This window comes from Maniola jurtina, chromosome 20 (assembly GCF_905333055.1).
Source record: "Maniola jurtina chromosome 20, ilManJurt1.1, whole genome shotgun sequence".
NCBI classification, from domain to species: Eukaryota; Metazoa; Arthropoda; class Insecta; order Lepidoptera; family Nymphalidae; genus Maniola; species Maniola jurtina.
The window spans coordinates 9,450,647-9,473,240 of NC_060048.1; the positions used below are offsets into that span (position 1 = coordinate 9,450,647).

General features: G+C 37.7%; 5 protein-coding genes across 5 annotated transcripts; 3 read left to right on the forward strand and 2 right to left on the reverse strand.

Annotated features, from left to right (window-relative positions):
* Nucleotides 1-481: 481 nt before the first annotated feature.
* On the reverse strand, nt 482-6,309 carry LOC123875399 (proton-coupled amino acid transporter-like protein CG1139). Its single transcript, XM_045921208.1, has 10 exons — nt 6,298-6,309; nt 5,860-6,009; nt 5,396-5,546; nt 4,509-4,630; nt 3,013-3,097; nt 2,766-2,877; nt 2,525-2,676; nt 2,077-2,252; nt 1,412-1,590; nt 482-1,020 (listed from the first exon to the last, which is right to left on the reverse strand). Exons 3-10 carry the CDS (start codon nt 5,537-5,539, stop codon nt 749-751), a joined length of 1,242 nt encoding a protein of 413 aa, XP_045777164.1. The 5' UTR covers nt 5,540-5,546; nt 5,860-6,009; nt 6,298-6,309; the 3' UTR covers nt 482-748.
* Nucleotides 6,310-6,416: 107 nt separating this feature from the next.
* Nucleotides 6,417-12,697, forward strand: LOC123875400 (phosphorylated adapter RNA export protein). The gene is made up of 6 exons (XM_045921209.1): nt 6,417-6,604; nt 6,801-7,058; nt 7,340-7,697; nt 7,989-8,080; nt 8,708-8,894; nt 9,191-12,697. Exons 1-6 carry the CDS (start codon nt 6,542-6,544, stop codon nt 9,442-9,444), a joined length of 1,212 nt encoding a protein of 403 aa, XP_045777165.1. The 5' UTR covers nt 6,417-6,541; the 3' UTR covers nt 9,445-12,697.
* A 642-nt stretch (nt 12,698-13,339) lies between these two features.
* On the reverse strand, nt 13,340-15,251 carry LOC123875413 (centromere protein X-like). The gene is made up of 3 exons (XM_045921225.1): nt 15,035-15,251; nt 14,574-14,768; nt 13,340-14,061 (listed from the first exon to the last, which is right to left on the reverse strand). Exons 1-3 carry the CDS (start codon nt 15,116-15,118, stop codon nt 14,044-14,046), a joined length of 297 nt encoding a protein of 98 aa, XP_045777181.1. The 5' UTR covers nt 15,119-15,251; the 3' UTR covers nt 13,340-14,043.
* A 369-nt stretch (nt 15,252-15,620) lies between these two features.
* LOC123875412 (NADH dehydrogenase [ubiquinone] iron-sulfur protein 5-like) lies at nt 15,621-16,878 on the forward strand. The gene is made up of 3 exons (XM_045921224.1): nt 15,621-15,766; nt 15,933-16,147; nt 16,726-16,878. The coding sequence occupies exons 2-3, from the start codon at nt 15,935-15,937 to the stop codon at nt 16,813-16,815; spliced, it is 303 nt and encodes a 100-aa protein (XP_045777180.1). The 5' UTR covers nt 15,621-15,766; nt 15,933-15,934; the 3' UTR covers nt 16,816-16,878.
* Nucleotides 16,879-17,444: 566 nt separating this feature from the next.
* On the forward strand, nt 17,445-19,294 carry LOC123875411 (NADH dehydrogenase [ubiquinone] iron-sulfur protein 5-like). Its single transcript, XM_045921223.1, has 2 exons — nt 17,445-17,872; nt 19,168-19,294. Exons 1-2 carry the CDS (start codon nt 17,657-17,659, stop codon nt 19,255-19,257), a joined length of 306 nt encoding a protein of 101 aa, XP_045777179.1. The 5' UTR covers nt 17,445-17,656; the 3' UTR covers nt 19,258-19,294.
* Nucleotides 19,295-22,594: the final 3,300 nt, after the last annotated feature.

Sequence of the window (22,594 nt, forward strand, 5' to 3'; positions counted from 1 at the left end):
TGGCTATGGTGATGTAAAATTAAAGAAAAATAGGGCGTCAAGTAGGCGTGATCGATGAACATGTAATCGAACTTAGACAGGATGCGTGGTACCTTCTGCACGCTCAGACCTCGTATGATACGCCACTTGGTATCTTACTTTGAAAATTGAAAATACAAATTATTAACCGACTTCCAAAAAAGGAGGAGGTTCTCATTTCGTCGGAATCTTTTTTTTATTTTTTAGGTACATAGTTAGACATATTTTACTTTTTTTTTTACAAACTCACGGTTTTCAGTTTTTTCTACATAGGTACTACGTGTGCTATAAGTCCCACCTACGTGCAAAATTTCATAATTCTAAGTAAACGGGAAGTACCTTAAAGATTTCTTGACAGACGCGACAAATAGACAAACAGATAGACAACAAGTGATCCTATAAGGATTCCATTTACAAAATAAACAAAAAAAATAACTTTAATTAACTTTAAAATATTTTATTTTTCTAGAATCTTATAAATCCTTATAAATATTAGTTTTTTGGTATATATTAAAAGTAAAGAGCATGACCATTCATGGTCAAAAAGTTGTTACAGTTTCAGATTACAATACCTACCTCCGAAACGTACAAGATTCGTTCTATCTTAATTACTCAGTACCCTCACATATAGTTACTCGTACTTAGCAATTTTCAACTTTTTTAGTAGTAACAAGTTTTGGGCACAACCATTGTACCTAAGGTGAGCAAAGACATACCTGATACCATACAATCATATCGAATCATCATTCGGCGAGTGCAGGCATAGAACTCTAACATAAATAAGATACCCACAAAGTGCAACGCCAAGAATCGCACAGGAAAGCCCAAACACAAGAATGATTAAGTCTTTTATCAAATAAAATCGATATTTGCCGTAATTATTAGGATATAATAGGCATAGTTCCATGAGAGCAGGAAAGACTAGGGCAATCAATGTCGTACACAAGTTTCCGACGAATGCAACAAATGCTCCTTGGATTGGCACCATGTAACATATGAAAACTGTAACAGAAAATTTTACTATGATATTTTCCAAGGAAAAATTTGATATAACTACTATAAAATTAATCTTCTTAAAAACACCGGCACAGCAAATGGACATATTGGTATCCTTCAGAGAAGGCCTTTGCCCAGCTATGGAAAATAAACGTTAAAGGTGCAGGCAGACTATAATTGTGTTGTGTTGTGACGTGAACGTGATAATGTGATCATACAAGTAAATTATACAGAAGAATCTGTTGTGGTTCACTCGCAGCTCACTGCTTTGGTGTGTTTCGTTCGAGGTACACTCTGATTTTTCTCACTGTGCGTTGCAAATGCATCATGCCTCAACACAATATTATTGTGTTTCTACTCTCTACCCTTTGATGCAATGAGTGCTATGCTAACTTACAAGAAGTTAAAACGAAGATAGGCCTCACTATATGTTCAATTATTTCCAAAATTTTAGGCGACAGAGTCTCCGTCCTGTTTCTCACTATATCCAATATGATCTGAATGGCTGGGTAGCACTGGATAGGGTAAGCGAATGCAACTGCCACCAAATATAAGCCTATTGCTAACATCGCTGAGCTAGAACAAGACGATAAAAACATCGAGATGTATCTAATAGTTTTTAAATTAGCTGTTTTTGAACGTTTATTCTAATTCATTGTCTATGTTCTTGACTGATGTGATTGGTTGGTGTATGATTAGTGACATTTTATTGGTGGGCGCCTTGAGGAACACAGTTGGCACCACTTTTTCCCGCCAAAAACGGCGCCATAGCGCAACTGCTGCAGCAGCGCTACTGCTGCCCCACTTCGCACTTTCTTTCGCTATCAAATCTTGTGAAATGTGATGTGATGGTGGATCCACATGCTTGCGACAAACGACAAATAGCAAGCAAGTGGACGGGTGTGTGCGTATGCTTGCCAACGCTTGGGAGAGCGCTTGCCGTTCATCTGATTTGCAGGCAAACCAAAGACGGTGCTGTATGTTGTATGTCGACAACTGACATAAAAGCAACCGTTCTTCATGTTGCTAACTACACCACTCATCTACTTAGGTAATTCTTACTCGTCATCAAAAGGGAGTGATCTCAAAACATTTTCCTCCATAGGCCCAAAAGACCAATAGCCCAGCATACCAAATAAAGTGAGAAAAATTGTCGTTGTGAGCATGCAGAAGTTTAGCACACCATAGCGTTTTGTCAACACTCTAGGGTGCTTCAATGCTCTGTCTAGAGAGAGAACCTGGAATTAAATGAGTAAACGTACATTAGAACACAGCCGAGCCTGGCAAGGCATGTGCAAGAATCCAGAGTCTCGGAGATGGAAAGACTGTGGTGGATGTGCAATGTCCCACGTTGCGGCAATGATCACATCCGCGATAGGCTCAGAGTCCGTGACAATCAGTGACACTGAAAAGTCGCTAGAGGCCCGTCTGCGTCTCAGGTGGTAGGTACGGTCAAGTAGCACGGAAACCACAAAGCTACGTTCGGTAATAGAATATTATTTTTCATTACCACGGCAAGAGAACTGAGGTTGAACAAGCAAGTTCCGATAACAAAGTAGAGCGCGATGGAGTCTGTAGTGGCGTATACCATCTCTTTACCATGAGGCCCAAGGAACTCATGGTATGTTACCAACGTCAAGCCGATTAGGTTCAAAAAATTACCTGAAATAATTTTAATGTTTACCCCAAGCATTGAGCATAATTATTATTATACTCAATGCTTAGGGTAATCTGAAATCTTAATTTCTTACCAAACATTGATATGTAACTGACAATTTTTAGCGACTTCATAAAATACTCAAGAAAAAGGTACGGAAGCAGTAACGCAGCAATCGCCGGTTTTGATGTTTGCCAGTCCATTATCTGGAAAAAATTATATTATAAGTATAGTACTTGACAGGTCAAGATGGCAATCGGGGTGCGGATGCCCCCCACCACTCGAGCTAACCCATTGATCTTACCCCAGATAATTTTGTGAAAATGAGCAGTGGAACTCACATCTCTCAAGCTGTCCGTAGTAAATATAACGAACACAGTGCAAATGCCGAGCTGGCTCAGGATCATGAAGGTGGCCACTATGGTTCTGTGAATAATGCGCAATAAAATTAGTAATTAGGTACATCACTACATAGTATAAAGTCTTTTCCCGCTGTCTGTCCCTATGTATGCTTAGGTCTTTAAAACCTTTCAATGGATTTTGATGCGTTTTTTAAATTCAGCTTATACGCCGAACCACCAATGCAACGCATCGTGTGAGTTCACTCTAAGCCCTAATTCGCATGAGCGTTAAAAAAGCGTTGCGTTAAAACCCGGCGTTCCGCTGAAAATACAAAGTGCGCGTTAAAAAAGCGTTGACGTGTGAACAGATACTTGGGAATGCATTTGTTCTATTTGAACAGTTTTTTAACAGACGTTAAAAAAGCTCTCGTGCGAATGAGGCCTAGCTTAAAACTGACGCAACCATTTTGTTACTATGCGGTACGGGAACTTCACGTGGTTACCGCATGTGGCAACCTCACACGGTTACTTAATGAATGCGACTTGGGTGAATGATTACCTCCCTATGGAATGCGACATCATGAGGTTACCTATCTGACGTTCGGTGTCAACCTACATAATTATTATCTGCCTTGTTGGTCTTGTGGTTAGCATGTTAGATTGCGGCTAACGAGGTCCTGGGTACAATTCCCGGATCAAGCCAAAAGTAGTTAAGTGATTGTCAAGTCAAGTAATTCTCAGTCAAGCCCGGAGTTAGGAATTTGGAAGGATTTCATCTCCGCGCCTGAGGAAATACGTAAAGCCATCGATCCTGCGCCTGATGTCTCTTTGGTCGTGTCGGATTTACCGTCACATTGTACTATTGAGCGAGGGAATAGAGAATGTACCTGTGTTCGCTCACAGATTTGTACTCTTTAATATCTCCCGCGCAGATGGCTAATCTCTGTGGAAATTGATGCCGTGGCTGAAATTCGGTTCGTAGGATGATAAATGACAAGCTGATGCCCGCAACTTCGTTGGCGTGGATGTAGGTTTTTTAAAAATCCCGTGGGAACTGATTGATTTTCCGGGATAAAAAGAGGCTATGTGCTAATCCAGGGTATAATCTATCTCCATTCCAAGTTTCAGCCCAATCCGTCTAGTAGTTTTTGCGTGAAGGAGTAACAAACATACACGTGGGAAGTGTGATAGTGCGACTAGTGTGATTGTCTAGACTCTAGGACTACTGCCAGAGTGAACTATCTACTGCACTTGCTGACAAGTTCAGTTATTGATTTGAGAATGGGAACCTACCACATTGTTATTCCAAGAAAACTCCTACCATTGTGTGATTAATGGCAAAGAGTCACGAGTTACGACATTCAGCAGCGCGGAATACGACACAGAGAGATTCTAGTGCTCCTATGTATATATCTTCAACTTTTGTGACGCGTAGATATTTTACTATATCAATATACATATAATTATATCATATCATGTATTTACAGTCAGCTTACGGGGCAGAACTTTCCAGTCTATGAAGAACATCTGGTCCATGTAAAAGAGCTAACCTAAACCCGTAGCGGTAGGGTATGTGTGGAATTTTGAGTTGCCGGCTTATTTCGTGCAAACACCATAACTGAAATAACAGAACATTTGCTGTAGATAATCGACGGAAGGTAAATCCTATAGATTTAATTTCGTACTCTTGGTAAATCCAGACTTGATGCACTGAGGAGGATCTGTCGCGGGCAAAATGAGTGGCTAAAATCTCGCATATACGATGGAGGATCCCTCAGGAAGTTACTTTTTTTAGCTGTTCCTCGTAAACCAAACAAAAGTACAAAAAAAAAACACTTGAACTTTAATTATTACCTATTATTATTAAACCTACTTCAATAAGAGAGAGGTATGATCATGTAAATAATATACTTATCTTTCCATCCAGCAAGAAGTAACTATGCATCCATCTATTCTATTTTATACAATACTAGCCGATGCCCGCGACTTCGCTCGCTTGGATTTAAGTTTTTTGAAATCCCGTGGGAACTCTTTGATTTTCCGGGATAAAAAGTAGCCTATGTGCTAATCCAGGATATTATCTATCTCCATTCCAAATTTCAGCCAAATCCGTCCAGTAGTTTTTGCGTGAAGGAGTAACAAACATACACACACACACACACACATACAAACTTTCGCCTTTATAATATTAGTGTGATGTGAAGTGTGATGTGATAGTTAGCTCGGTTTGCATCCATTGTTAGACATAAAACTTTGGAAGAGCACGCCAAGCGTAAGATTGACCGATGGTCTTACAATATACCTACGGCTAGGCTTTCATCATCCACCCACTTCCCGCCTCCTTTTATTGCTATCCAACACGCTTAGTAAGAAATATGATTACCAATGTATGATGCATGTGCATAATAAGCAGGCCTAAAGAAATGGTCATTATAGGGCCGAGTATGATACCAGCTTGACTCACTGCTAACGGAAGGCCTAAAGTTCCTGCCCCAAAAATTGTTCGTAGTAGATTAAAATTGGCCATCCAAAGCCTGCAACAAATTGAATCATCTGATAAGTAGGTATTATGATGGTGCAATCACTGCTAATTCGGTTACAATGCAGTTTTTGAGTGTGCTTAAACGGACGTGCTTACGCGTCATACAAAATATTGTTTATTTTACAATATTTTGTTAAATTTAGGTTTTCAGCCGGCTCTTGAGTTCATGTATTGCAGTGGAGTCTACAGTATTTTGGCAAGTATGTTTTTATCAAACCTACCTAACCACACATTTCAATGGTCGAGCGGCAATGAAATGGAAATAGGTATTATACTTTGATAGATAGGTTTAAATATGTATTTACTTGATAGGCTGTACAGGTTCTCTGTGCTCTGCAGGATCATAGTCATCTAAAGGTGGTGTTTCTGAAGGTAGACGAGCATATCTGACGTCAATAAGTGAGGCCCGATTGTGGGCCGGCAATGTTAAACGGCTGACTGTTTCAAATGCGGCCCTGTTAATAATGATATTAATTCATAATAATATGATCAAAGAGTTGATTATATAAGGTTTCTTGTGTATAGATTAGGTACTTGATGAGGACTTACATCAGATTAGATGTTCACATTTACATTGCTGGGCAAGACAATTTTAAAGATTTTTGAGATTTTTGAATTCAACTGTATAATCCGAGTAAATAATATATTCAAAGAGTATGTAATCACTACGTGATGTATTATTATGATTGATGATATATTGTAGTATAATTATTATGATTTAATTAACTGTAAAGAATCTTTACTTGCAAATGTTGGTGTTGATTTTTGCCCGAGATATAATCTATACACGTAATATCTCTATCTGTACTCTATGCTATACAAACTCGTCTATGACAACGTCAGTCGAGAGTTTGACGTTCTAGATTGTCTATAGTCATAAATGACAGCAGCAAAAAATCAGCGACGGCGAATAAAGGCGGAATTATTGCATTTTGTAAAACACTCATATGTGCAATTATTGTTCAACTCTGATTTCTTTCGGCAAGTATGATGTCTACGACAGAAGGAGAACTGGATGTCGAGGTGTCCCATGAACTCGAAGATGGCGAGGTGAGGCCGTAACTTTGACACTACATTACACCTAAAACTCGCCCATTAAAAGTGATTTTACCTTACTATTGTTCTATTTGCCCTTATTTATTGTACATAAACTTATTATTGCATATATCTGTACAGTGTTGAACGGGCCAGCAGTGTTTTTTGTCGTTTAAGAGCAGTCTATAAAGTGCAATGACTTTTGTTATAGTTAGAGGATTCAGACGTTGAAGAGGGTACGTACATCCCTTTGACGCGCCCAGAAACCTTCAACCCGCCGTCTTTAGTGAACATGCAGATACAAGATGAGCAGAGCGACGAAGATACGGGGTTAGAGTCTTCGGGCTCCGAGTCGGACGACGAACCGCGTCGACGCCCAAAGCGCACCAAACTGAGGCCGAAACGACCGCAGCCGCAAACACAACCCGACAAAAAAGATAAATATAACGTCTGGTGTAAAGCATTGCAGGTAAGATGTTTTGGACACTAACAAAAGCCAGCTTGGCTACACTTGGTTACCAAAGAATATAGATAAGTATGTAGTATAAATTTATTGCACAAAATCAAAAACAAAGCGAAAGAAACCATAAATATATAAAAGCAACTTTCTTGCAAAAGCAGTTTTTTATGCAGAAAACTGACTGAATAGTAAGTGAAAGGAGATCAGTCTTTAGTGTTTGATTTATTGATATTTAAATAGATGTGTGTTAATAGTTGTGATGTTAAACTTCAACAAAATTAATCTTTCAGGAGGACCTCCTTACAGAAGATATGGTAACCTGTGATGTAACAAAGAAAAGAAATTATGGCGTTGAATCTTATGATTACACTATTAAGTATAGATTAGATGATGACTATGTTTCAAAAAAAGTTTTTACAAATAGTCGCCCTCACAAACAAAATGATTTTAAAACTAATAAGAGGAGTTACTCTGACAGGTCGAATAAAAAGTTTAGACAAGGCAAAAGGATTAATAGCGAACATCCGCTAGAAGAGAAGCAGCTGCCAAGAGTTTTACCAGATCTTGTTGTAACACCAGATCAACCCACAGAACTAGTAGCTCATGACATAGCTGAGAAGTTGTCTGAAGAAAAGAAAGAATTACTTGGTAAGTGTTCTAAGTTATTTATATTAAGTGCAGTGATTGTAAATCAAATAGTCTAACCTGAATAGGCAGCATGCAGACAGGTCATAAACAAAGGGTTACACAACAATTCACAAAATTATACACAAATCTGAATATTTTTGTACAAATTGCTATAGTAGGTTATTCTGATTGGACTATTTTTGGATTGTTTTGAATTTTTTACTCTTGAACCAACCAATATACACAACTGTTACACATACATTGTACAACACACAGGACACAACATTGTTAAACATTTTTATCAATTTTCAGCCAGAATAGTTCAAGTAACTGGTTCAAGTAAAGCTATAGAAATCTTTAAAGAGACACAGAGAATTGAAGCAGATGGTGGAATGCTTGTTATGGTAAGTTGATAATCTTCTTGTTGGTTTGGCAGCTATGCAGGGCACTTTAGACCCTGTATCACTTTGACCATTGCTGATATATTGTGATTAATAAATTGATATTATAGTACAATAAGTGCCCAGCAGAAATACACAAGACTTTAGAAAGAGATATCTGCTTTGTAGAGCTAGACATTCATATTATCTATGTGATGTTTTGTCACTCAACAGCAGAAACAATGCTCTTTGAAACCATTATCTCTTTTAAAAATTTGGTGTGTGTGTGTGTGAATATTTAAATGTTTAAACTATCGTGACTTATTTCCATTTTAAGTATAGAATGTACCAGCTATACTCACATATTTAGTCAATGTAAGCCTGACTAGTTTCTAACTCATCTGGGGTCCTTTTTTATAGACTCTGTTTGCTGCGCGTCGCGGTTAAGACCGCGAGCTGCACGCGCCGCGGCCTTTACGGACCGCGTATTATAATATATGTGCGTGTGTATATTTTTATTTCAACAAACTCTTACCACTTAGAAGAACCAGAAAGAAATTCGGCAGTTGCTCTTTTCAAATGTTCAATTTACAGTAATATTATGCCATATTGTATAAGCAATTCCAGCCCCTCATGTCTTTCACGTTTCAGAATGGCACACGTAGGCGCACGCCAGGCGGTATTTTCTTCTTTCTATTGAAACGTGACGATGAAGTCTCGCAGGTCATGATCAATGATATATTCAATGAGGACCGCAGGGAGAATGCTCGCAAGATTAAGAAAACGCGAACCAAGAACCGCCAGAAGGTCATGGAGCAGTTGAAACAGAGCCTTACAGGTAATTTTTTATCAACAAAATGTTTCATAATGCACCTGACTTCATCCGTGTGGATTTAGGTTTTTAAAAATCCTGTTTGATTTTCTGGGATGAGAAGTGCCAAATAAATAAATTCCTCTCTTTCTATTGTATAACTCCTGTCTCTTTCATAAGATATAAGAATTATGCGAGTACAGTTAAAGATGGTGCATCTCAGGTGTTTCTCGTTTCGCGTGACCAAGTGAGCTCTGTCTGATATCACTTGAAACTATTGAATTATTTATCACATTCACAAGGTGTCAAAATCTTTTCGCCAGATTCAGAACTGCCATCGCTGCTGTCTCGTAGCGAGGCGACCGTGCAGTCGGAGCACGGCTCCAACCCGCCGCCGTCGCCGGCTACGGACGCGCGTGACGGCTCCAGTGACACGGACGCGCACGCCGACCTGCCGCCCTCGCCGCCGCGCCCGCGCGCTCCCCTCCCCGACCGGACGGACGCGAGACAAGTGCAGAACTACGATGATGACGATTTCTTAGAAGTTATGTGCAATGAAGATATGGAGTTGTTCTGAATATGAGTTATCCCCGGTGCTGTGTGCCTCTTAATTTTATTTTAGAGTCAAATAGTAAGTCCGTGTTCACAAGTGTCCATTCGCCAGCGTATCAGTGCGCGAGTATGTTCGTTTGCGGAAATGTCTCCATTTGTATCTGTGAGTGTGTGTGGGATGTGTGGACTTTTGTAATTTTTTCTTGTTAAAACTACTTGTTTGGGTGAACCATAATTTAAATTCGTACAGTACGAATTTGATAGTAGTATATCCTATGTGGATGTTGAACTATGATTATATTATGCTTTCGAGTTTTCACAAATAGTGTAAAAAGGAAGGAATCCTAGATACATCTATTCATTAGGGCCTGCACAAATGAAGGACTATTTGTTAGGAATTTAATATGGTGTTTTGTCATACTATTAATCAATCGTATGCATTATACGATACAGTTGTTAGGTGATCAACTTTTGTCCTCCATGGATAACAATCCATCATCTGCGCAGGCCCTCATGTTGATGATTATTATTAAATTTTTTAAAGTAATGTCTCTTATGTTATGATTACTTAGTAATAGTTTTATGCTTTTTCAGCGAAACTTAACCATTTTTAAATATTCAGGTATGTCTTTACCGACTTTGAATATAAAAGGCCTATTATGTCACTTTTTATAATACAAATGTAGTCAGATTAGAAATTAAGAATGTGACAATCTACAAAACAACATTAGCGAAAGTGCAGAATTTCATGTAATTGTAGTTTTGTGAAATATTATTCAAAGAAACAAGTCTTTTGTTTCATAATATGTAATAATTTTTTGATCTCACAGGCACAATTTTTATAGGATACAATTCATTGCACTGAAGAATGCAAAGCTCTGGTGTCTATGGTTCATGATTTCGATAAATTATATATACATGCACCGCGAGTGAAGCGGTTAGGTGTGTAAATTAGCTTTGAACTTAATTGTGCTATTTTATTGCATAATACCTTATACAGACACCATACAAGTTATTGAAACGATTTAGCACTAGGAGAATCAAAGATTGACATTTCGGTATGGACGTGGGTTAGGGCTACTATACTCTATCTGTGGAAAAAGGTAAGTATAGCGCTCTCTCAGTTACGTAATTTAAATTAAAAATTAAATTGGAAGTTTTGCAAAATGCATCAACTGGTTGGTGACTCAAGCGACCAACCGGTTGGGGACTCAAAAGGGTTAGCCCCTACTCAGGTTTTTGCCTCCGTTATTATTTACGGGATTACGTAACAGAGAGAGCGTTATAATAACTTCTTTCCGCGGATGGGGTATAAGCGCGTGTGAATTGCATTGGTGTGCTAAAGATGTTGATTCATTTAAAATATTTCTTACATCACAATTCACAACTAGCAGGCTATAAAGACAGCCACCACATTTATTTTGCTCTAGATACCTAAAAAAATACTACAATCTTATTTCTTTATTATGTCTTATCACATTGCATTGTTTAAGGCCACTGTACGACATAATATGTGTTAATAGCCATTTAGCCAAAAATCTATATGTAGAGTCATCCATGCCGTATTAATTTGGCAGAACTTTGCAGGCATATTTTTGTTTTTGTATAATAATATAATCTATGATTCAAACCTACCGCGTCTACTGCCTGTAATGATAATAACAAAGCTTTGCTTAATTCTAGGCATGCACTCCTGATTCATGAAACAGGCTGAAAACAGATATTGTATACAGCAATACAGCTATGTAGAGTCAGCGACAAAGCTAGGTTTGCACCCATCCATAGTCGCTTAGTGTGTGAACCTAGTTTTGTCTTTGTTTGTACATAATAATTTTTCTGCAATAAATGGGGCAGGGTTATGTCAAGATTGTGTGGGTGTTGACTGACGCTAGCTCATCTTAATTCACATTTTCTTAATTCTCACTAATAATATTATATAAATTGGTTCTAATCAATTAATTGAAATAAAGTCTGACATGTTTATATTTTGTCATTAATTACTAGGTATGTATATGAGATAAGTATAAACATTATTTCTATAATAACAATTGCAGATTTTACGAATAACATAAGGTGGATGGACCTATCTACTATCAGACATATTATACCGAATTGTACCTTAGTAAAAAGGTACATAACTGTGTTATTTGAAATACTTGAAAATGTAGACCATGTAAAATGTTCCTACAATATTGCCCTAACATAAAAAGTTACAGTATTTTTATACAACAGCCCATTTCACTCTACTGTTTAATATACAATTGTCTGGGGCATTATTTTATCTTTCTGACTTTAAAATTTGCCTTTTCACTAGGGACGAGCAAGTATTCATGTAATTTGCGAAAGTTACCAAAAGGGCCGCGGATACATCTGCAAGTTTTGCTCGCGTAAGTAGTTTACATGAATAACTTACGACTTTACTAATGTAAATACTCTTATAAGTGCATTTACAGTTTCGTTGTCAATTAATTACGTAAGCTTCTTACGTGAGTAAAACTTATAGCTGTAATCGCGGCCTAAGATAAATTACTATAGGTATAACCTATAACTGAGGCTCCTGCGGTAGTAAAGCGGTGCGGGAGGGTACCCAAAACAATATTTCATACACCCAAAAGATGATGCTCATAATAATTGTATGGAACCCTAAAAGAGTGGGGCCCGACTCGCACTTAGCTGGTTTTTAATTAAGATCAAACAGATATTTTGAACAGGTTTCATAAAGATCCATCACTGTACATTCTGGTACTTACATTCTCTACTGGAAAGGCAGAAGAATTTTCCCATCTTTGGTGTGCTGTATTATACTCCTGTAACTGTAGACAATAATAATATTATTGCCATTCTTCAGTTTAGTATTTATTTGGTCAGTTATCTATGGGGCTGTAGTTACTTTTAAGTTCTTATTTTGCCTAAGCTAATTATTAAGTACTTTAGTTGTGTGAATACTGGATAAGAACTTGTACAATTTTCCAAACTTAGAATAACTATATATATTATGATCTTTTCACATGGAAGCGAGAAAGGTTGCTTGTGTGGTATACCAGCTTGTGGATCACTGGCGCTGCCTCACGTACAGGCGACCTCCGTGGCGGCTATTAAGGCTGAAAGAGCCAAGAGGCGCAAGTATGAAAATATTTTCATATTTGTACCTTTTTGGGTGGAAACTGGAAACCATGGGGTCATGAGGCAAGGAAATAATTTTTATTTTTACAAAGAACTAATTAAAGTTTATTTGAACTTATCATAGAACAGTTTAATAAAGTTTTGTAAAAAAATAATTATTTTAAGTGTTCTTTTTCCTATCAGAATACCTACCAAAAATGTGATTTATTTTGTTTAAATAAATAAAACACACAGATAGATTGTTATCACAGATTTATTATAGACAAAATAATAATAATCAGACAAATACAGTATCCATAAACTTAATAATAATAATTATAAATAAGTCGGTGGGTACCTACTTGGGATTCCTACTATGATTGTATGTGCAATATTAATTCTTAGGTAAGTACTTATAAGATGTTTCTTATATGAAAATATTTTGTTCACTTAACCTAAGTATATTTTTCAGACTTTCCTACAACATGCATACTTTATGGCTAAAATATCCTCTGGCAAGTGTTTTTGCAAAGTAAGCTGTCATTTTCATGCCAATTACTGCAAGTTTTTACAATGAATTTTGTGTGTTTGCTGATAAGGTATAGAACAAGTGACTTACCAGAACTAACTTTTGCAACTGTTATTGCTAGTGGACAATGCTTAACAACAAACTACCTGTACCTACTCGGCAAACCGAACTTATTTTTGTCTTACTAAAAGATTCTACAGAAAAGTCTTAAACTCTTAAAATAATACCCACTCTTAACTTGGCCAGCCTCGCTCCGGGAAACCCTCGGCAACGGGCGGTCTTCGGGCCGTCGGGCGGGACGGGAAGGGGCACTGCTGACTACACGCATGACGGAAACGCTTGAAAAGCGTGCAAAACATGTCCAAGGCCCAGATAGAAGAAAGAACTCGCCCAGAAATTCGGTCGCGAACGGCGCATACAACGCGCATACGGTTCTCGAGCACTCGCGCCGCAATTCACTCGCAAGTAAAGAGCGGGTTTTTGTTTCTCAACGAGTATAACTGCACTGTAGACTTCTGTGTTCAACCAAAGCGATTGACAATTGCGACTGGTTTAAAACCAAACTATAAAAAATTATGACGACGCTCCGGAAACCCTCACACGCATCCAACATGATACATTTTTATAGCAAATAGTATTGTTGCGTCAACCGCGGCGCATCCGTCGCTTCGACCGCGACCCACAGACACAAAACTTGCTCATTGCTGATCATGTATTGTATATCACATAGCAGACCACTACGAAATACATAGCTTATGAGCACTCCACATTGTGAATGCCTCCATACTATGTATTACAATTTATAAGAGCGAATTGGACACGTTTTCTATGTGTGTTTTGTGTGCACTGTGCCAAGCCTTTAACTGATAATTTCACAAACGTTGACAAAATCAATAAACATTAACCATTCATACTACATTTTTGAATATTTATCTTTGTTTGATTCATAACTTAACACTATTAGGTACACCTACATATTAAAATTTGTGTATTTTAAGGGAAGTCCAACATCTGAAACAAATTAATTGATGCTATAAATCCACATGTACACTGAAACTATAAATGCCAAATCCACACTAAAATTACAAATACCAAAGTGTGTCAATCTGTCTAGCAACTTTTTCACAGCTTAGCCACTAAATATTGATGGGCCAGAATATAGATAGCTTGCACCACAGACCCTTCTGCAGGATTTTTAAACCCCTTAAACCATGCAGATGAAGTAAGTTTCAATTGACGATTTGAAGATTCAAATGATTATAGCTATAGAACTTTTGGGATTAAAAGGATTTTAACTAGAAAAAGGAAGACGAGAAGATAGCAATACTTTTTTTGATGGTAAAAAAAGTTGTTGGACTCTGGTCAACTTTAATGTCCATAAAGTAAGGATTAAATACACAAGCAGCTGAGATCTGTTTTTGTGCACTGCACAGTCATATTGTCTTATGTTTAGATAGGAATAGGTACTTTTTTTGGCATGCATTATAAGAACTTTCAATCAAATTTAATTTTTAAACACTTACCAATTGTGGAAGACATTTCTCTACATGCTCAAGGTCAACTTTGTTGCAGCCTTCCAGTAAAGCCTGACTCGAGGCTCTCAGGCAAGTCTCAGTAACTAGACATTTGGCTACCTCTACCACTAGTGTGAGTGCATCATTGTCCAACTTTGTTTTATTGTCTTGGAAGGACCCATGAAGTAGCTCTTTTATGATATCCTGGTTGAATAAAAATAAATTCAGTTTGTGGCAGATTAATAGATTTTTAGATGCAGTTATTTTTCTCGGTGACAAACAAACACCTGAAGTTAAAAACTAAAGAGGTATGGCAGCTGTTATACTATAGATCCATCATATCTATGATCATCGACTTATATGACTTAAAACCTAGGCTAAATCGCTGGTTTTTACGATGGGGTAGTATAGGGCATCCTCCTAGATTTAAAAAAATGTAGATAAAGAGATCTTTACTAATTAAATCTTACTTGCTTTATAGAACTCTTAACTTCCGATGTTACTGATGCGGGATCTATATTACCATCATCTACCTCGATGCTGTAGCGTGCCATAATTACTTGGTATTTAGTAATCGTTAAAGTTAGATTAAAACTGAAAACTTGCCGTTTACAATAAACAATTAACAAATTCACCAAATTGAATTTACATAGACAATTTTTAAATCTTTTGCATTTTTGTTTCTGGTCGGTGTTTTAAATTTATTTGACAGTGACAGATTTTAATTTTTTTAACTGGTTTTATGGCTTTGGGTTCGAGCTCTTTTGAGACCGGTAGTTTAAAGTATTGCAGTGTCATGAACAGTGACGGATGACTTTTAGCAGATCTTGGAAGTATGGCAGAAGGCAGAAGCAACAAATGGGCTGCATATCGATGAGCTGCAATCTTCGATTATAGATTTATGGTCCATGGCTGCAATCTACAATGAGCCTTAGTGGCATAATATTATAAATCGTAGAATATGCATGATTATGCCATAGATTGTAATCTATGGCATAATCATGCATAATCTACGATCACATGTCACCGTTTAATAATATTCTGTGCTTGTCACAGTTGACATTGACTGTGACATTTCACATTTGCCAAATTCGAATTTCAAGCCAGGCCAGAAAATAAATTAAATGCAAGATTGCTAAGGAACTTCAATTGTTTTTAATAAATCTATTGTTTATTAAATAATTTTATAAAAAGAACATAAGGTAATACATTGAATTCTTATTTTACAATTGCAACAAATTACCTGTTAAACTAATTCTATGATGTCCACTAGATTATAGAATTGTTTACGTAATTCTCTAACCTGGTACATGCCTGGTACTTATTTATAAAAAAGTAGTCTAAATTGATTATTTACTTTGTACACAGACATGTCCATCTCGCCCTTTCTCCGGAACCCTTTCACCGATCTCACTGGTGGGTTGGTATCACATCAGATGCTGGGAGCATGCCAGAAGCATGAGATACGCTACATGGACTGCCTGGAGGCGTACGGTCTGGACCGCGGCAAGGTCAAGTGTGCGGAGTTATTCGATGACTTCCACGAGTGTCAAACCAAGACAAAGCAATTCAAGAGATTTGCGGTGGGTACTAATATATATTTATTTTTTGTGTCAAGTTAATATTAGTGACTATTACTTAATCTGATAGTAGGTAATGCTGCAGTCTAAAATCTAGCAACCAGATTAGACATCAAGGAATCAACCAACAAACTTACACTCTTTAGTGGCTCTTATCTAAACCAGCTATCTCCAAACTACAGCCACAGGCCAAACTAAAAATTCTTGATATCTGGCCCGCTATAGTTTATGACTAAGTACATTTTATTTATAATGTAGTAAAGTCACAAAACAATAAGTTATCAAATGTTTCTAGATCTTGGCTCTTTCAACAAATAGAAGTAGAGGAACCAATATCACCTTTAGGCTGAAAAGTTTGGAGATCTTAATTCCAGAATAACAAGTCATTGGATGAATTCTTAGTATATTCTTATTCTAGCTGTAACTCTCTGATCTTCTTAACAAAAATACACTCAGACTTAATTAGTAAATCCTATTTACTTTATTCATTCAATTTCTACTCCAAATATCAAGAATAGTTATTTACAGTAATGTACACCTACAATGTATAATTTAATTAATGCATTTTTTTTTTGTTTTAGGCCATGAGGAAAGAAAGGGACAGGCAGATTGCGGAAGGAAAACTTAAGGGAGATGAAAAATATCTGAACCCGAGAATAGACGGTTTCTAAATTCATGTAAATTATGTAGATATTTATTTCAGCAATATAGAATCAAAACATTCTAAATAACAACTATTTTTATACTTTTTCCTCCTTATAAACTAGTAGCGAATACGGTGTGTGCTACTATGATAAAAAACCGGCCAAGTGCAAATCAGAAATGCACACCCGGGGGATCCACACTACAGTACTATTTTTTCGACATTTGGCAGGATAAATCAAAAACTATTACGAGTATGTATGAAAAATCTGTTTTAGAATGTACAGATAAAGCCCTTTCAAATGATACCCCACTTGGTATATTAATCTTACTTTGAAAGTTGAAAATACTAATTATTATTTGTTCATGAACACATTTTTTTGTGAGATGTAACCACAAGTTCACAGTTTTCGGATTTTTCCACTTAAGTGTGCTATAAGACCTACCTACCTGCCAAATTTCATGATTCTAGGTTAACGGGAAATACCTAAGTACTCTATAGGTATCTTGACATACACGACAGACGGACAGACAAACAGACAACAATGTGAAAGTAAGGAACCCTAAAAATAAGTACATAAGGTAGGTAAATATCGAATTATTATCATATGATTGTAGGATGAAGGGATGGAGTGCTTTAAAAACAAAATTAATTAAAAACACTGAAATATACAGGTTAGTATGATTGAATTTGAAATGCAAACTTTTTCAAATCTTAATAAAAATAGGTTGAAATTCTCTATGGTATCCATGTTGATTTCATTTTTTTAATGTCAAATTGGTGTCTGCTCAGCTACTCAGTAACACGATAAATAAATACAACCTACCTAAAATAAAGTCGCTACGATAAATTCAAAATATTGGATAAATATGGGCGAGCTTTCACCGTTGTTTCGAAATGTATTCACCGACATAACAGGCGGTATAGTGGATCATCAGCAGATGGGGAGATGCGCCAGGCAAGAGCTGGACTTCCGGGATTGTATGGAGGGCTACGGCTGGGATCGCGGGCTCGTCCGGTGCAAGCATCTGTTGGAAGATTTCCAAGAGTGCCAGACTAACAGGAAGCAATTTTTGCGTTTCGTTGTAAGCATATACTTATTAAAGTAGGTATCTGCAGAGTACCAACTCAATGCTCACCGAGAATCGAGATCGCCGCGCCCGACAAATTTATTATTGGTGATCAATCACTAACGCAAGTGAAATTGCTCAGTTTAAAGCACCACCATAATGCACCTTCTATGGGATATACATAGGTAAAAAGAAAGTTCGCTTTTATCTGTATTAAACAAAAAAATTGAAGTTCCCTGTAAATCCCTGAAATTCGCTTCAGCTTCGCTTTCGTAGATTTATATCCTGTTACGAAGCTTAATAAATTGAACATGCTCTCATCTTCCAGCTATACAAAAGTTTTTAATGATTATTCAATAGATATGAGTATCAATAAAAAAAAAATTGTCTAATTTTTTGTTCAAGTTTTGAAGAGCAAGGTGTATTGGCATCAAAATGTTTTTTCTAGCTTAGAGCGATTGCTATCTGACCTCCACCGGAATTCGTGAAGGGCGTACAAGAGTAGGTATTTGTTAATGAAACCACCTACATATATCATATTACTAACTAGGAATGATTTTACACGCATCATTTAACTTTTGTAAAAATTTAAGTGAAAAGAAACAAATTTAGCCCATTTCTAATTGCATATTAGTTATATTGCACCATCGATTTGGCAAAAGATATGCAACTCTTATGATGGAAGGATAATTGACATGATGATGGAGGAGTGCTAGGGACTCTTCAATGACTAACAATCGAGTATAAACATGGTTCTGATTCGTTTGAGTTTTCTCATTATTTTTAATGCAGATTTTTATATTGTCATGAGTCTCAACAGATAGATATTCAAAGCTGAACCTATGTCTCTTGCATTTTCATAGAGCACGGTCTTGCAGCGCTTGTGGCCCGTGGTCTGCAGCAACTCGTTTGAGATCTAATTTTGATAACCTCGCTGGCGCAGGATGAGCGCTGTAATCTTAAAAGGGAGGTGCTGGGTTTGATTCCCAGCAAGGGCAATTTGGGAATTTATAATCCCTAACTTGTCTTTGGTCTGGTGTGGTGAGAGGCATCGGCCGTGGCTAGTTGCCATTACCACTCTCAGGCGAAGCCGTGCCGCCTAGTGATTTAGCGATCCGTTACGATAACCCGATGGAGTATGGGTTTAATGAAACTACAATACCTCTTCCAAGTTAACCCGCTTCCATCTTAGATTGCATCATCGCTTACCATCAGGTGAGATCACAGTCAAGGGCTAACTTGTAGCAGAATAAAAAACATCGTCCGATCTTCTGTCTGTCACCTATAATTACAAAGTAATTTGTCGGCAGGCTATGCGTAGAGAGCGCGACAGGAAAATAGCTTGCGGAGAGCTGAGCAAAGACAGGGCGTATGTGTCACCGAGAATGGATAGCTACTAACATTGATGTGCTAGATTCAATAAAAAGTATTTCTTAATAATACAGACCGCTTTCTTTTCTTAGTATTACACGTATGTAGATAGACTCTGAAAGTTTGATGAACTAGATCTGACATACGACGAACTATAATTTACTAAGCAAATTTTTTCAAGCACACCTTTCAAAAGTCAAAACTTAAGTGAATTGATATGAAATTTTTACTTCCGAGGAGTATAGTGACTAAAATTGTAGGTAGAGTTCGCGGCAGGTCGAGATGGCAATCGGGGTATGTGACGGGGGACGCTCCGCACGGTGCACACCCGCACAGCGCCCGTACCGAGTTAGCGCGGGGGCTGTGTGGGTGTGTCGAGCTTCCCCAACCTGATTGCCATCTCGACATGTCGCGTACCATAGGTAACTATATACTTATCTGCTTAGTTTAGGTGTGTACCTACCTGCATATTTATGTTGTACTTTTTTGATTCGTCAATTGCTTGTCAAGTGAATCTACCACTGCACAGTGCACTCCCCTTCTGGAATCCGCTTTCTACAGAGAAGTACTAGCAAGAAACTGGGTGATCAGCTGCTGCCCTTTTCAAAAATAATGACAACAGCTGATAATGCATAGGTGCCTAGTCCTACCTACCTACCTAGCAGCGGTTCTCGTGACGGAAGAAGAATCTACGTGGAAGCAAGATTTTCAGGTGAACGCAAACTTATCCGAGCCGAACGCGTCGGACGAGTCGACGAAACGAATTTTAGAATTCTGTCCCAATCGGAAGTGTGCGAGGAGATTTCATGGTATTCCATATACAGAATTCTAAAACTCGTTTCGTTCGACTCGTTCGGCTCGGATAAGTGTGCGTTCATCTTTATACTAAACTAGAGGATGCCCGCGACTTCGTCCGCGCGGATTTAGATTTTTATAGATCCCGTGGGAACTGTTTGATTTTCCGGGATAAAAAGTTGCCTATTTCGATTACGGGGACGCAAGCTACTTCGGTACCTTTCATACAAATCGGTTAACTGGATGGGTCCTTAGGAATCCCGCGGAAACTCTTTGATTTTCTGGAATAAAAAGTAGCCTATGTCCGTCCCCGGGATATAAGCTAACCCTGTACCAAATTCCGTCAGAATCGGTTACACTGTTGGGCCGTGAAAAGGTAGCAGACAGACAGACAGACACACTTTCGCATTTATAATATTAGTATGGATTAGTATGGATGGATATGAGTTGCGGTGCGTAGGTAGCTCTTGGTCACCTCAAACGCATGGTTTCGGCGTAGATACCTTGCCCCCGCGCGCATTTTGGCTTTACTTTTCTATGGCTTCCTACTTCAGCTGGCATTCTGGCTTCCTACTTTGACCAAGTAGCGTCAACCATATGGACACATTTGGTTGACATTATGAGGTTCCTTTCTCTCACACTCCAGTTTTGTGACGTTACCACTGTCCAGCGCCTCACTGCGACTCGTTTGAGTTCGTCCGCCCACATTGGGGGACCTTCGCATGGGAGGTATCAGTAAGTACCTACAGGCCCCGTGGTCCTACTGGCGTCAGCCTACCATGTAATTGTTAAAAACTAGCTTATCATTTTTTTGCCTCTATCAAGTCCATCCGCCTACTGAAGCCGTATAATTTGTAATTTTTTAACAATCAATCAATATTGATATTTGTCTCGAGTGCCTATCTAGGTGGTAAAAAAATGGGCTGTAAAGCTTATAAATAATGAAATATTTAAAGTAGGTAAGTACCTACCTATTCTTCAGTATGTTATAGTTTAAACTTGGAAGTATAAGTTTTCGAAGGTACTCATAAGTTGCATTACGTACCTATAATTTTCGTAACTACTTACTTTTGATGTCGTATTCCTAACCAACCATGACTACGTACAAGACGTCTATTATAGTAATCTAAATAATACCGCATCCTACTTAATGTTTTTTTCTGAACCTTAGCTTCTATGATTCTTATGTATTTCATTGTAGGTATTGTTCCTGGGACGGGGCAAGAGCGTATAAATATGTGACCGTTTCAAATAAATTCATATCAATTTTTTGCTAGTAGGTAAAGGCGATGTAAACAATCCACACACTTACAATATAATAATTGTGCAATATTATTAAATCCCAGCTTTTCACGAAGTACCAATTTTGGCTCTCTGTAGCTGGCAGCGGGGCCATAGAAAACTTTAGAGTTCTTTGTGCTACTGGTGAGTTATAAAGTTTTATGTGCTTCCAATGGGTGTCAGAGAGTGGAATTATAATGGAATAAGCCAACTTTTACGTCGTAAAATGGCTGACATATTTTCACAAATGCAGCGCGGCTCGATGTAGCGAGGGCTCGCCTGTCTGCAGCTGAACTAATCGGCCGATTCAATCATAGACCGTAGGAAGTCTGCACTATAATTTTGCGCAATTATATGGTTTGTGTAAGGATTTGGTTGAAGGTTTGAACAATTCGAAGTATATGGCGAGCGCCCGTCCGTCGCCGTCCGATATCAATTTTTTTTGCGCGCAAGTCACGGTCGGTCGAAGGCGTTTTTGCGCGGAATTTTGGCGCCAAACTATTTACAATAATAATTACTTCTTACATGCTATATAATGGACAAAATTCTTTTTATTTTGATAACTTTTTTGCTCACGCCGATCTCTTAAGGTTACTGCGTGATACGAGTGTGTTATTGGGAGGAACTGTCGGTAGCGGTCGTTTTATTATACAGACATTTTATTTATGAGGGGCGGCTGAATAATGATTATTGATTATTGACTATAAATAGTCTTTGCGTACGTACGTACAAAATGTTAAACGTAATATAGAAATATTTTTAAATATTTAATTTACAATTTAATGATCAAGTATGTACACAATAATTATGCCCACAGAAATTTTTAAGAAGTCTCAAATAATTTAGTAGAACTAATTTACAAATAAGATTATCAATGTTTGTCATACCAAGGACATATTGGAATTTATTAACATTTTAGCGACAAGTAGATAGATGTCCGAATGGATTCCTGTTTGTCTTTTACAGAAGGTATTTTGCGTCATCGGTTGATCGGTAGATTTAATAATAATTATGAAATAGATGTCGAGACTAACATTTAACAATTTAGTCATTGGGTTATTGACCGGCCTTTGCTGATGAAATACGAGTGAAGGTTATATCAAATCATGCCCAGGTACCAGGTACCTCACGAAATCGAGCGGTGCCCTCTGGCAAAAAAAATAAATAAAAAATTGGTGTGAATGTATATTACACGGAAACTGATCAAAGGTGCTCGACCTTCTCGAGTTTTTAGACAGATTAATTTAAAAGCTAATGTCCTTTTATTTTCGGAGGACAAAGATCTCGCAG